Raw genomic sequence first — 15,557 nt, 5'->3', positions numbered from 1 at the left:
ATGTCAAATTCCTCCGAACTTCTCAATGTAACAAAAGATAATTGTCTTAAGGTATGAAGGTACGTTTTCCACCGGTGGCTACAACAACTGGAAATAAATGAAAGCCAGTGAAAAACCTGAGTAGTCCTCACTTGGCAATGATTCAGCCCTTGGAAATTTCCAAGCCCTCTGCAATCATTAATTAATTAGCGAAGATGATGTTCCACTTTACTGAAGCTGGAAGCGTGACATAAAGAGGTCTAGAGGCTTTCCCCAAGCTGAAAGAGGAATGTCAAGGGAGGAACTGGGACTAGAATTAGGAGCTCGTTTCTCAAGCCAGCAGTCACATCACTAAGCCAAGAAGAGTCAATACTGGGACAATAAGGTCCTCTGTGCACAGGTGCAGTTGAATACAGCAGTGTTGTGTTCAAAGACCAACTGTAGAAAGCCCACCCCTTCAGCCACCAGTGCCCCCACAGCACACACAGGACATGTCTGTAGCTTCATTGACCTCCTTCCCCTTTCCCAAAACACAGACAGATGGCTACGGGGCAACCTCTAACCACTCTCCTTTATAATGGCAGCAAAAACACACAATTTAATTTTTATGTTCAAAATGCACAATATGATGATAAAATGCATGATATGGTTATAAATAAATATTTCAAAAAAAATCTAAATGATATGAAATCCACTGATACCCAGAATCCACAATAACATAGATCATCTTGCATCATTACCTTACGCCACTCAGAAGGAAAATGAAGTTTTGTGCTTTCTGGTGAGTGGTTCATCAAAGCTGATTCTGGCACCCTGACTGGATGGGTGAGGGCAGACCAAATGTTAGTCATGTGGCTGGACCTGACATCGTAGGTCCAGCTCTTGCAATGGGTGCTGATTTTTTTCCCCCTACAACATTGGATTGGTTCAAAATGTTGAAGAGGGACTATCTGTGGTGCCCCATGACAGGATGGGTAAACTGGCTCAGACCTTCTCACCAGATGATTCCCTCCACCTAGACATACTTTTCCTCTGGCTTATGTCTGTTTCCCCAGGTGTGGTGACGGCATCCTTAAACAACACAGGGCCCGTCTCCTTCCCGCAGGAACATCCCTCCAGCTGATCTAACAGGGCAAAACTGCATGCCTATCTGAGCTTAAATGTGGATGGCAATTTTCCCAACCTGAACTGTTAATCTTTCACAGGAGAATTTCTCTCACTTATACCAAAGTGAGGTGAAGTTAAACAACCCCCCTTTTTTCTAACCTGGTTGTTTTTGGGCCCTCCTGGAAAAACTCTTCCTCGAAAACTGTAATGTTAATGAAGGAGAAGCCTATCCAGCTTGGCTATTCTGGATCAACTTTATTTAAAAACAAAACAAAACAAAAAACCATCAATAAAATTTCTTTGCGTGGAGAGATTTTGAAAAGACAGGCTTCCAAGAGTAATGTTTCAAAAACATGTAACATCTTAACTTGGAATCTTTATGTCGGAGAATGACCATGGCTGGTCCACTTTCATGTAATGAGCATTCATAAAGCTAACAATTGCCTCCAGCTACACACAGGCCCCACTGGAAAGGGTTCTTTTCCTCTAAAGAACGTAAAATTCTTCTGGAACATAATTAATAAAGCAGATACTTTCATGTGAGAATCGTGCTTTAGTAAACACCTAACCTGGAGAGCAAGGACCTGACAAATTTTTGTTATAATGTTGAAAATGTGAATAGGTATGTCTGGAAACTGACAATCTCAAATGGGTAAAGGATTACACACACACACACACACACACACACACACACACACACACTCTCTCTCTCTCTCTCTTCCATAATCCATCTCAACAATTACCATTTAATTTTCCGCTAGTCAAGGGCTCTCTAGTTTCTGATTTCTCACAGCTCTAACTAAAAGGGAGGGCTCAGCTCCAACCCAGTAACTGGACAGTAGCTTGGTTTCTCCATCACATCCCCTCCAAGTAACTCTCCTTGGTTCCTCTTGTCAGGGTGGGAGGAAACATCATCATGTTGGTTCTAGTACTCATGGAAAACCCAAGACGTAGGTGAGAAGGTATACGTAGTATTATATCGTAACTATTCACAGGAAGTAACTGAACGCACTGACTTAAGAGACACACGCTTGCAATTAAATCAAACCACTGTTATGAAGAATTTTTAAAAATTTCCTCATATAGTTAAAGCCTGGAGAGGAAGATTCTTCCTGGACAGTCAGTGACGGGGATAAACAAGAGGTAGTAAAGGAAGATTATACTGCAGCCCCTTCCCAAAGGAAACTAGACGAGGTGTCTGCGTTATCTTGAATCCCCCTGACCTCACTCACCTCCTGGGCTCTGGCTCACTTGTTCTGTCCCAGCAGCCCTGAGTTCACTCTGCCCGAGGCAGAACCCGAAGCACCCCCCTGGCTGGGGTTCTGACTGACTTCACCTGAGCCCAACCTGGCAGCACCACACCTCATGTGCCCTATACACCTGTTCCCTACAATCCTGGGAACTCCCGTCCCCACTAAGCTATGAGATACTGCAGATCTACTCAGAACCCAAGTAAATGTAACATGCAAGTGGGAGGAAGCTTCTGACCCACAGAAGGGAAGCTTCGACGAACAGGAGACGTGAGCTGGAAGACAAACTACTTTCCTTTCCTCTCCCTGACCAGACTGTCCTGATCTGTTCATATAGAGTCTTCTGGAAGATGACCCCCAACACTGAAAACTGGTTGTACCTGATCCTAAACAGTAGCCAGACAAGTAACATACCCCACATAGGGTCCCCCCCTTTCCTGCTTCACTCATACTTCCCTGGGACTCTACTTCCTAGTGACACAGAAGGAACACATACCCTTTTGCCTTAGGCTCTGCTTTCTGGGGAAAGCAGGCCAAGATGCACACTCGTTCAGCCCCGTCATTAGGTGGGAGAGCTCCCTACCTTTTGTTGCAGTGGTGGTGCACACGGTGCTGAAACAGGATCTGTGATATAGGTCTTCTTGGGACCAGCAACTGGATACATCCCGGCCGGGTTCTGGTTTCCTGTTCCAGAAGGAGTGTACCCTTGATCCCGCTTCCAGGTATTTGGGTGACCTTGCTGACCATAAGCCGGATCAGAGTCATTTTTGCCCCCATAGCCAGGCCCCGCTGGGCAATAGGCTTCATAATAACGTCCTTGGTTGGGGGCGTACCCATACCCAGGCTCAGGCTGAAGTCCTGGCGGTGGAATATAGGCATAATCCATGCCCCCCCGTGTTGAAGGAGGTGGGCACTGCCCAGAAATAGAAACTGGTGGAGTGTTATAGCTCTGGGGGCCTGGGCCCGGGCTATAAAATTGTCCCGATGAAGGAGCAGCCATGTAAAGAGAGCTGGGCTGGGCTGACTTCACTTGCACATTGAAGGTAGGCCTGGAAGGGGTGGATGCCGTCGTATAGGAGGCAGGGACTGGTGGAGGCTGGGGTTTTAGTGTTCCAATTGGTGCCACTGGGATGGGTCCAGCCTGGGGTGCAGGCTGTGGTTTCAATGTAGACTTTTTGGTTGCTGTTAGAGGAGGTTGGTTTGGTATAACCATTCTTTTGTGTCCTGTGACAGGGGTGGAGACCGGAGGAGAGGCTGTCGAACTAGTAGAGCCCTAAAGTGGGAAAGAGAAAAAAATAAAAATAAAAGGACAAAGATTACCATTAATGAAAAATAATAACACAGAAATGAACACATACTAGTAACTGCTATTATTATCTCGTATTAACTCTGTAAGATACAAATAAGGCATGATTCCTGCCTTCTTAGAATTCAAAAACGAACACGAAATTCACGTGCATTTTTGTGTACTAGCAATGAACAATCTGAAAAAAAAACTTAAGGAAATGATTCTGTTTACAATTACATCAAAATGAAAAAGAAAATACTTCAGAATACAGCTGACCAAAAAGGGCAAAAGACTTACACCTAAAAGTAAAAATCCTGCAGAAATAAAGACATAAATAAATATAAAGACATCCTGTGTTCATGGATTGGAAGACTTAATATTGTAGAGACATTAATCCTACCCAGAGTATTCTACAGATTTAATGCAATCCCCATCAAAAGTCCAATGGCAATTTTATAAAAATAGAAAAAAATCAGCCTAAAATTCATATGGAATCTCAAGAGATTCTGAATAGCCAAAACAATCTCGAAAAAGAAGAACAAAATGTAGATCTCACACTGTGTAATTTCAAAACTTATTACAAAGCCACCATAATCCAAACAGTATGATAGTGGCATCAAGACAGATGCACAGACCAAAAGAAGAGGACAGGGAGTGCAGAAATAAACTCTTGCATGCACAATTAGTTTCTGATGAGGGTGCCAGATCATTTGTTTGGGAAAGGATAATCTTTTCAACAAATAGTGCAGAAAGCTGAATATATACATGGAAAATAGTGAAGTTGGATCCTTACTTTATACTATATACAAAAAGTAACCCAAATTTTTAGCTCTAAATGTAAGAGTTAAAACTTTATATATATATATATATATTATATATATTATTATGTATATAAAACGTTATATATATAATATTATATATATAATATTCATGAAGTTTTGTTTTGTGTTTATATATATTTGTGTAATATATATTATATATATTACAATATATAATATATTATATATATTATATATATAATATATATATAATATTCATGAAGTTTTGTTTTGTGTTTTCCCCCCGAGTGAAGAAAACACAGGGGGGGGGGGAAACACAAAACAAAACTTCATGACATTGCCTTTGGCAATTTTTTTTTTTTTATTTAACACTGAAAGCACTAGCAGTAACAACAAAAATTAACTGAACAATGTGATCTCAACCAAATTATCCAAAGCCTTAGTCACCATTCAGCTAGAAGGAAGTACCGGAGAAAGAGAACAGAGGACTGGGCCAAAGGAACAGAAAAAGTAAAGCAAAGAGCTGTGTTGAAAGAAACAAACACCACAAGAAGCACAACCAAAAAGACGCTAAATTTTAGACCAAAGATTCCTGTCAAAGAGGGATTTGCCAAAGATAACTCAAATGCAGACTCCTCTTCCTTTTCTATCTGCCTGGTTTCTATTGCATTCATTCATTCAGTTCACAAACACTTACTGAATATGCTAAGAATGTTTAAGGACATAAAGATGAAAAGATCTCACTGCCAAACTAGGAGAGGTCTTGATTAGGCTGGGGATAAAGAAAGGCTCGGGCAAGGCTTGGAGATTTAGACTTCTATCCTCAGGCATTAGTCTATTAGGGATCCAAAAATGTGCCAGTGACAGAATGTTTTCATGTTACTCTGAGTTGCTATAATTAGATCTGTTGCTATAACACATGAATGACCACACCCTGATTTTGTTGTTTATTAATTTCCAAGCAAATTATTGTATGCATAGAAAGAGAGAATGCAAAGCCTTATATTACTCTAGTGTCATTCATCCACACCGAGATACTGAAGGTACGTAGCCTGTGGGAAAGATGCTAACAGCTTCTTCATGCCCACTTCCCTTCTTCATCACTCAAAGAATTTCAATTCTATTCAAGGCAACAATGTGCCCAACTTAAAATACTTCCCTTGACTATGTTGTAGGTAGGAGTTGCCTTGGGACACAGTTCTGACCAATGAGATAGATGCTAAACATCTCTGGGAAAACTAACACTCTCCTAATTAAGCATCACCCCTACTTTGCCCATTTCCTCTTTCCTGATACATGGATGAGGGGTTGAGACGGGGCAGCTGTCTTGCCCCTCCAAAATATACAAGTCTCTTGACTCAGACGTATAGCTTTCTGAAGACAGCTTTCTGGTTATCTATGTTGACCTAGAGATACAGTGATTCTCAACTGGAGAAGAAATCACCTACTGACCAGGGAAGTTTGTGAATGAGTGGGGATGACTTGTCACGGTGACTAGGGGACGCAATGATCATTGCATGAGCAGACAGCAAAACACATCACTGTCAAACCCAAGATAGCAACAGTGCTCCAGGTGAAAAACACTGATCGATTCTTGGGCCACAATTCTTCTGTCAACTACCTGTGAAGTTCCAAGATGTGAGCCAAGGAGGTCACTGGTCCTCTCTAGCATCTCTCCTCTACAACACTCGCCACCTCTTGGTTCAAATAACTGCTCTGCCTCTTTGTCCCCTTGAACCTAAAGGACATGACAGCTCTGACTCTGCTAGTTCGAGATTATCGCTCTGTGCCTTCAGGCTTCTCTCTACCCAAATGGGCCTGTGTACACACTGCATTTATAAATCAGCGTGCTACCATATGTGTTGGGATCCTGACTGTTACGGCTCTCTTTTCCACATTTCCTTTGTCTCAAATTCTATTTGTCTACTTTCCTGGGGATTTTGTAATCCTAGATTTAATTTTCTAAGTTACAGGAGGCTGTAGAACACAGTTATCTTTTATCCCCCCGCCCCCTTTTGATACTAGCCTTTCAGGGGACAACCTCGCCATTTACTTTTGTAATTTAAGCAACCTGAGTAATATTGTCTTGGCAGAGTAGCTTTTCACTTCTGCACAAAGATGGCTCCAATAGTACCCAAGAGAAAGAGATTCAGTTTCCCTTTAAGCAAGGTATTAAAATATACAGCCTGAAGAAATTCCTAAATAAATATGCAGGTAAGATCCCAACATTCTGTAGTAGAAAGCATGGCAGAGTCAGTTTGAGCCTAAAAAAAGGTCAGTTTTTTTTTTCCTAGTCAACCAGTCAGTCTTAAAAAATGTCAGCATAGATGGAAATGAATATAAGAAGGAATAAAGCTTTTCTTTTCTTTGATGACTCAAGATCAGCCGAAACCCAGAGTTCCTATTTTGAACACTTTACAAACCCAACTATAAATGGAGACAGTGACTGAGCAACTGGGCTAATGACAGGCGTGCTCTCTGCTGCAGCTGTAACGAAGTCTGCCCCCAGAGCAGATCCTTCCACAGTCACAGATTTGGAAATGAAAGCCAATTACATTGATAAAGTAAAGCAAAAAAGACTTAATGTCAACCTCACTCCTTAGAAGCAACTTCTTCCAACACAAGTCTCTTTCTCTTTTTCTTTCTTGGTGAACACAGACCCAGACACACACACACACACACACACACACACACACACACACACACACACACAATTTAAACATCCCTAGAGCCCTTGAAGGACGGCATCAGGGTATAGATTCAGTAGCTACCACTTTCTTCTAGGAATATCTCGCCAGTAGACTCTCTTTGGGGGATGAGAAGGTTTCTCACAACTTTATTATGAATTCTGCTGTGTATATGCCGGCATGTTTCTGAGTATTTCCTATATCATAACCACGTTAGTGAAAATAGCACATTTAGCTATATTTTTTCCCTTTGCGATTTTACATTCTTTACCTCATTGGAGGTGGAAGGGGTAAAGAACAGGAATCATTTTAAAGCATATTTATTTATGTTCTTCATAGTTAAAGAAAGCTATGGCAACATTTTCCTGGCCCACATATTCAATTAAATACATAGTGAATCTTTTCTACTCACTGAATTAGTTGGCACTTCCGAGTATTTATTTTTGGCATATCATTTCTTTTTTGTTTTTGCAGAAATTCTTAAAGTTTTATCATGATTTAACATTTTTATTTTGAAAATCAAGCACATTTTAAAATTATGAATATATGTGTATATATATCCCCTGAGACTTGAATCTCTGTCACAGTCTTTTTATGTGGTTATTTTTCCATTAATTATTCTCTAAGGATCTTGGACATGTAAAGCTCTGTGAGGTTGACAGGAGAAAGGCAAAATCCTCGGATGAGCGGTGCATGTCTCCCTGTCCCCCAAGAGTTTCTAGTTGGGTAGAAGGGCTAATACATAATCAGTAGCTGTTGAATGGATGTTCCCATTACCAGGAAGAACTGTCTGTGGCCATAAGACAACAACAAACAAGGGGCACTGAGAGCATCTCTCACGCTCAATGCGTGGGTTAGGTCCTTGGCTTCCTTCATGGCCAAATCAGGATAATGTCTTACAGTTCCTCTTGCCCCTGCCCACCCACTCCCTGGACACACCTGTACACACACACACACACACACACACACACACACACACACACCCTCCACTACTCTACTCTACTACTATGTCTTCTATGGAAGCCCCGCGTATTTCTTACAACCTTGCACTTGACTCCAGTCTCGTTTTCTTTCCCCTACTGTTCGTCCTCATCCCCACTTCCCTGAGCTGTATTTATTGCCATCAATTAACTCCACTTCTTTCTCACTTCCCCTCCTCAATAATGCCACAGTCATCTAACGTGACCATCTGAACCCAATCTCAATTGGCAAACGACTCTGCCTTGTGCTGAACGCTTTCTATGACATTGTGCTCTTTGTTTTTTTAAATACACTTTACAAAGACTTTCCAGTCTAGCCCCTGCCTCCCTGTCCAGCCACCTCCTTTTTTCCACCAGCACTCACATCACACACTCCAGCAATTTTAGGCGTATGCAGAGACTGGAATAGACCACACAGTTATGTCTGTACTCATATCTGTCAGCCAGGACCTCCTTCTACAGTCTCTGATCTGTTCCATCCAACTCTCTACCGCGTTGCTCCCCTGCTGCTCAAACACAGCCATCTGGGCAGTTGCTTACTGATTCTGCAAGTCTCAGATCAAATGGTGCATCTTCTGTAATGCCATTCTTGACTCCGCTCTAAGGATTTTGAGGGTTTTTTCCTATGGCCCTTCAGTTATATTCCCCATGAACTTTGTACATACCTTCATTAAAATGGTTACCTTATGGTGTTTTAATAATTGACTTGCATGTTTTATAAGTTGGAAAGAAGTCAAGCCGTAAGCTCTAGAAAGCCAAATTAGCATGATCTCAAACAGACCGAGATTTGTCTTTTATCACAGATAATCCAGGAACAGGCAGCCAAGAACTAACATGTCTGCTCAACAGTGACAGCAGGGATTCAGGCTCTTTCTAGGTTTCTGCTAGAAGGACTTTACTAATCTTGCTTTCAAATTGCTACCGGTGACAGGAGGCAACATGCTGCCCAACGGCCCCGGAATCACGATCCTCTTTGTCTGACTCAGGACCTCCTCTCTTCTCTCTCTCTATTAACTCTTTCCACGACCATATATACAATTTAAAATACCTTCTACTTTATGAAGATTCTCCTGAGTTCCTGTCTCCAGAATTTAGCAGTACTCCGAATACCAGACCCAGATACTCAGCTGTTTATTTCATGTGTCTGCTTGGATGTCTCATACACTCTTCAGGCAGGCTCAACACGTTAAAAACCATTTCATCATCTTCCTTGAATCTGTCCTTCCTGCTTTCTGTCTGGTTTTCTCATCCACACAGGTGTTGCTCAAATGAGAACACTAGGAGTCATTCTTGAGCCTCTCCCTCACATCCCATTCAAGTACTAAATTCTGTGGATTCGAGTTCCTAAATAGGGAGTTCTGCAAGTCTCAAATATTTCCACATTTCCTCATTTCCTCTGCTGTGACTCTATTCCAAGATACCACCACCCATCACCGGGAACTCTTCAACAGCATCCAGACTGGTCTAATGGAGGGTACTCTTGCTCCCTCTTCAATGAATCCTTCATTCTGTAGACAGACTGCATTCTCTCAAATGTAGATTTAATTACACTATTTTCCTGCTTAAGAGTTTGCAGTGGCTTGGGGAATGGCTTGGACTCTCGCTCATCTCCCTCTCCTTGAGAGCTACACATTGTCTCTCTCTCTGACACGGACTTTCTTTCATGGCCCATGTGCCAGGCTCTCTCCCATCTCAGGGATTATACCGATTTGGTTCCCCACCTCTCTCTGAATTCTAATGAGCTAATCCCTAAGAACCCCTTAAATCTCAACCTGAGTGCTTAGCTGCTCAGTGACCTTTGCTGAGTCCTCTGGCAGAGGGAGCACTGTTGAGTCCTCTCCTTCTACACATGTCACACTTGTACCTGCCTGTTTTCACAGGGTTAGAGACTGTCCCTCTCATTCACGGCTACTTCCCCAGTGGCTTTTTCACATCATAGCCACTAGTAGGCATTTGACAAATATTTGAATACATGAATTTGAATAAATGAATGACTAATAGACTCCAAAAAAAATTCATTTTTCTTGTCAGATTACAAACAAACATGCAAAATATGAGCTAGCTCATTTCTCTTATTACTTGACAATCAAGAAACTCCATCATGCATTTAATGCATGCTTAATTACAGTAATCTCATTAGTCTCTCCCTTCCTCTAAATAGTTCAATGACTTTACTTTTTGAATTTATTACTACTACTATCTTTCAAAGAAGCATTAAGATGATTATTTTCATTTTGATGGTTATATTGTGTATGCAAATTCTACTTGATCCTGGCTCAAATCTCTTACAGAAATAGTCAGGGGCCAAATTTTAAATAAACTTCTCATGAAAGAGAAGAGACTAATGAATTTTAAAATAATCATCAACAACATGTACTGAGACAAAATGCATTTGAACTACCAAGGAATCACAATACCTTCATCTCTAGAAATTTAATTAATCAAAGTTATCTATTCAATTTAAAAAAAATGTAATTCTGCTATGTGTCAGTCGCTGAGCTTAGTTGCTAAAGCCACAAAAAAGACAAACGCAGAGTCACTGCACTCAGAGAATTCTTAATTACATTTTTTGGACAAAATGTGGTGTGATAAGTAAAAGGGTTTCTACTAAGAAAGAAAACTTTCTAAGGTAACAGAACGGGAATGTATACAAAAGCTAACGTCTTACGTGCAAGCAACTATATAAAACTCGGAGCCCCTTCATGTATTTTCATTCCGGCTATTACAGTGAGGTGGAAAAATGCCTAAGACGGTCCATGAAAATATAAATGCTAAATGACAAACACAGAATGTGAAACCAATCATATATGCAATACAGCTAAAGCTACATGAGATGTTATTTCCATACGGACAAGGAACAGACAAACTCTGGAAAGGGGGGACACTTATTTCCAGTTATGTGAACAAGCCAGTGATTCTAAGAGTAAATTCTGAATATTTACAATGAGTTTTAATGCCCAATAAGAGCCTGATCTCATCACTAAGGATCCACACCAGGTAGGTACTTAATAAATAATGGCTGGATAAAGAAATAGCTAGACTTGGTTTCTGAGTTTGTACAATTGGAAAAAAATGCAAACACAGCTTACCTATGTCAGTTATACTACCGTGCATTCCTCGTATTTGTTACTTGTGTTTGCTCAATAAAAAATCACTTCTTTGGGGCGCCTGGGTAGCGCAGTCGTTAAAGCGTCTGCCTTCGGCTCAGGGCGTGATCCCGGCGTACCGGGATCGAGTCCCACATCGGGCTCCTCTGCTATGAGCCTGCTTCTTCCTCTCCCACTCCCCCTGCTGTGTTCCCTCTCTCGCTGGCTGTCTCTCTGTCACATAAATAAATAAAATCTTTAAAAAAAAAAAAATCACTTCTTTGTTTTCTTCAAGTCCTTAAATGAGGACTAACCTAATTTTGATTTCTTGAGTCCACTTACTAATTATCTTCCAAAATTCAGGATTTATTGATTGATTTTTAAGTAAGCTCCACGCCAATGTGGGGCTGGAACTCACAACCCTGAGATCAAGAGTCATCTACCCACTAAGCCAGCCAGGATTCAGAGTCCCAGAATTCAGGGTTAGGACGCACAGCAAATCGATTTCTCATTCATTCAGGCCACTCACATTACTCACTTGATAGATGACCCCATGAGCTAGAAACAACCTAAAAGACCAAGAGGACAATGTATGAACATATTACTATACATTGAGACAAGTATTTCTCAAATCTGGCTGCACAATGGGATCACTGGGGGCTTTTTGATACAAATTATCTTTCATTAGCTCTTTCTAGATACAAATTATCTTAGACCCACCCACTTAGAGAGTGAACGCTGGAAATTAAAAAGGAAAGGGGCAAATGATTCTTCGTTGAACCCAGAATTCACAACTACCTCCTTAGGTAGTTTTGTTAGGGCAGAATAAAGAGGCATAGCTGGAGTTAGGAGGCAGGAGTAACAGAAGGGGGTTATTCTAATTATCTTCAAAGGACAATGTTTATATGAGTTAGACTTAGGGACCAATGCAGTGCTTGTTTGGTTCTATAAACTCTTTATGGGCAATCTGGCTCTGGGTTAATTTGGTGAAATGCATATCAGAAGTCCTGATAAAGTCCATACCTCTTGTTTCTAGGAATTTAACCTAAGGAAATAACCACAAGACACCATAGCTGTTTGGTTTCTAGAAACGTTCATGGCAAGAGAATATATAAAAATGAAAGATTATAATTTATAAGCAATTTAGATAATGGATACATGGGAGTTGTTAAAATAAATGATGTTGCATTCATATAATGGAATAGTATTCAGCAATTAAAAACTATACTGTTAAATGTTTCAAAACGTATCAACAATCCATCAATCCCACTTCTGGTTATATACCCCAAATGAATTGAAGGCAGGAACCCTGCACACTCACGTTCACAGCAGCATTATTGGCAATGGCTAACACATGGCAGCAACCCAAGTACTCACTGACAGGTGAATACATAAACAAAATGTGTATATAGACACACAATATTGTATTGCTTAGCCTGAAACAGGAAAGAAATTCTGACACATGAATGAACCTTAAAACATTGCGCTAAGAGGTACCAAGCCAATTACAAAGGACACCTACTGTATGATTCAAATTACATACGGTGCCTAGAGTAGGCAAATTCACCAAGACAGAAAGTATAATGTGGTCACAAGGGTGGGGGGGGGGGTGGGGACACAGGGAGTAACTATTTAATAGGTGTGGAGCTTCAGTTTGGGAAGATAAAAAAAAAGTTCTAGAGATGGATGGTGGTGATGTTTGCACAACAATATTAATGCACTTAATATATTCTTTTTTTTTTTTAAAGATTTTATTTATTTATTTGACAGAGATAGAGACAGCCAGCGAGAGAGGGAACACAAGCAGGGGGAGTGGGAGAGGAAGAAGCAGGCTCCCAGCGGAGAAGCCTGATGTGGGGCTCGATCCCATAACGCCGGGATCACGCCCTGAGCCGAAGGCAGACGCTCAACCGCTGTGCCACCCAGGCGCCCCAATGCACTTAATATATTCTTAAAAATGGATAAGATCATGGATTTTGGTCATTTTCCCACAGTAAAAGGGGGGGAGAACAAAAAAAATAAAGAACAATTGAAAAATCAATAACTTTATACATATTAAAATCAGGTTATGAAACATTTTATACTTGTTAATACTTGCATCTATCTACAGCTCTCATACATGCATACATACATACATGGCTAGAAAGAGCTAATCTCAAAATGATAACAGTGGGTATTTTAAGGGGGTGATTTTCAGTATTCTGTCTATACTTTTCCTATATACCAAAGTTTCTAACAGAACCACAATTTACTTTTTAAAATCAGAGTGTGTGTGTGTGTGCGTGTGTGTGTGTAAATGGTATTTCAAATAATATATATGAAAAATATATTTTAAAAATTGACACACACCAAAAATAATAGTGTAGCCTCCCAACTTATATGTGTATATGTGTACATAGAGAAAAAAACAATCATATTAAGACACTGAAAATGGTTTAAAAATATTTTTAAAAGGTGAAAAACTGCATCCACAGATGCAATTAACAGAAATTTGGGTTTTCATCTTCCTATTTTTTCTGTATTTTCCACACTAAAGAAAAAAGTTAACTCATAAATGGTAACTGAAAACCAATAAATGGTTAAAATGATCTCAAAGACTACTTTTGAAATTAAAATCACAGGATTTTAATTGGTGTGAGTTCAAAACGTTACTGACACTACTACTACACTCATTTTCAGCTGTTGCACACCTAAGCCCCCCCCCACACACACACTCCCCCAGGAGTTCTTGTCAGAGCCATGCAGACATCCATCGCTTACTTCTGTTCACTGTATCAACACCTGTTCACTTCACAGCGCGGCGTCCCGCACACATGAACTACAGCTAGAGAGGGGCTACTCCGAACAGCTTCAGAGGTAGAAACCGCAGAATCAGGACGGTCTGGTGTGGCACTCAGGAGCAATTTTTGGCTTAGAAGCTTTTCCATTTAATGACTTCTCACCACACTCCTGAATGGGTATCAGAGACTTTGAAGACAAGTGGCTCCCCGGACTACTGATGACACCAACGCCACTACGTCCAGCTTGTTTCCCCGGAAATAAAATCAAGATGCTACCTTGGAAGCCCTCATTTCTTAATCCCTAACTATCTGACAGGGAAGCAATGATCCGGGTGAGGCCTCGCACTTACATGTTCATAAAACTACCCTGTCATCATGTTAAATCCAAGAAAGCCAGTATCTCAAGGAGAGTTTTCCCCCCAAAATAGCTGTGAAATAAGAAGGCATGCCATCACATTTGAACTTGAGAGGCCTTCAAGGCTGCTGTTTAGACAAATCCCCACCCGGTACAGTACACTGAGTCCCTAGCACGCATGTGGTTGGCCCTGGATAAAATGCCACTGTGAGGAGCATTAATTCAATCTGAGTGTGTTCAATAATGTAGGAACGTAGTGGGAGAAGAGCCTATTTCCATAGCAAACGACCTCATACACGGAATCATCCCTCCTGGGGCCTATGAGCTCTTGCCCAGTCAGGCCAGGGGTTTGGTGAAAAGTACCGGACGCAGAACTAATTAGCCAAGAAACAATAAAACACAGTCTTGGTGAGACTATGACAGTACAGGTATATTTTTACATGGCTGGTAGCACTGGAAGTTGGAATAATTCTTTTGGTGGGTAAACTGGCAGTAAAGAGCCATTAAAACGCCTATAACTTATGTTAATTGTATATTTACAAACTATGAGAGGGTGGATTAAGGAATCATTGGACACTCATCTGATGGAATGTTCACAGCTGGTAGGCAAGGGAACATGTATTCAAAATAAGTCTATAAAGAAAAGCAAAATAAGACTGCATATGTACACTGACAGAAATTTTGTACATTAGTAATGTGTTAAGGTTAGCGGGTATCTTAAAGATGCATCGTCATGTGATTAGATGTTTAATACAGCCATATGATGTATTCTCCCCTTGGTATTGCAAAGGTTGTTGGTTCTATCTCCTAGTTACCTGCAACCTTTCCAGTTCTCGCTGCCAACTTACTGATACCCAGTACAGTCCACCATCACTGGTGCCCTAATTCACTGCACTATATACAGCGAACACATGTAAACATGCTTATATATGTATATATATATTAAAAAAAACCTGAACTGTTATTGTCCTCTAATGTATCCTCTATGCTGCAAACAGAATATTTCTAAAACCCAAATCAGATCATCACCTTCTTTTATTACAATCTCCTGAAGGCTGTCACTGCTCTTATTAGGAAGTCCAAATTCCTTCCTGATTAAGCCCGGGCTCAGCTTCCTAGTCTCCTCCCTTCCCTCCCCCAGGACTGGATGTTCCAGCCATACTGTGGTTACTTGACTCGAACACATTCCAACCCGCTCCCACATCTCAACTTCTCACAAGTATTCATCCTTCAGGTTTCAGATGAATGATGCCTCTTCTGGAAAGC

The 15,557-nt window shown here is 40.8% G+C and overlaps 1 protein-coding gene across 27 annotated transcripts in view; it reads right to left on the bottom strand.

Moving 5' to 3' along the window:
* Positions 1–15,557, bottom strand: part of LPP (LIM domain containing preferred translocation partner in lipoma) — a 639,448-nt gene that overhangs the window by 239,414 nt on the left and 384,477 nt on the right. For all 27 annotated transcript variants that reach the window (XM_045811268.2, XM_087861490.1, XM_087861508.1 and 24 more), the window contains one exon: positions 2,920–3,609. In XM_045811268.2, coding sequence (XP_045667224.1) covers positions 2,920–3,609 — 690 coding nt within the window. The remainder of the gene's footprint in view (positions 1–2,919; positions 3,610–15,557) is intronic.

This window comes from Ursus americanus, chromosome 4 (genome assembly GCF_024610735.1).
Source record: "Ursus americanus isolate L20-20 chromosome 4, mUrsAme1.1.p, whole genome shotgun sequence".
NCBI lineage: Eukaryota > Metazoa > Chordata > Mammalia > Carnivora > Ursidae > Ursus > Ursus americanus.
Note: the sequence above shows the minus strand (reverse complement) of the source record. Positions and strands in the feature narration are given on the sequence as shown.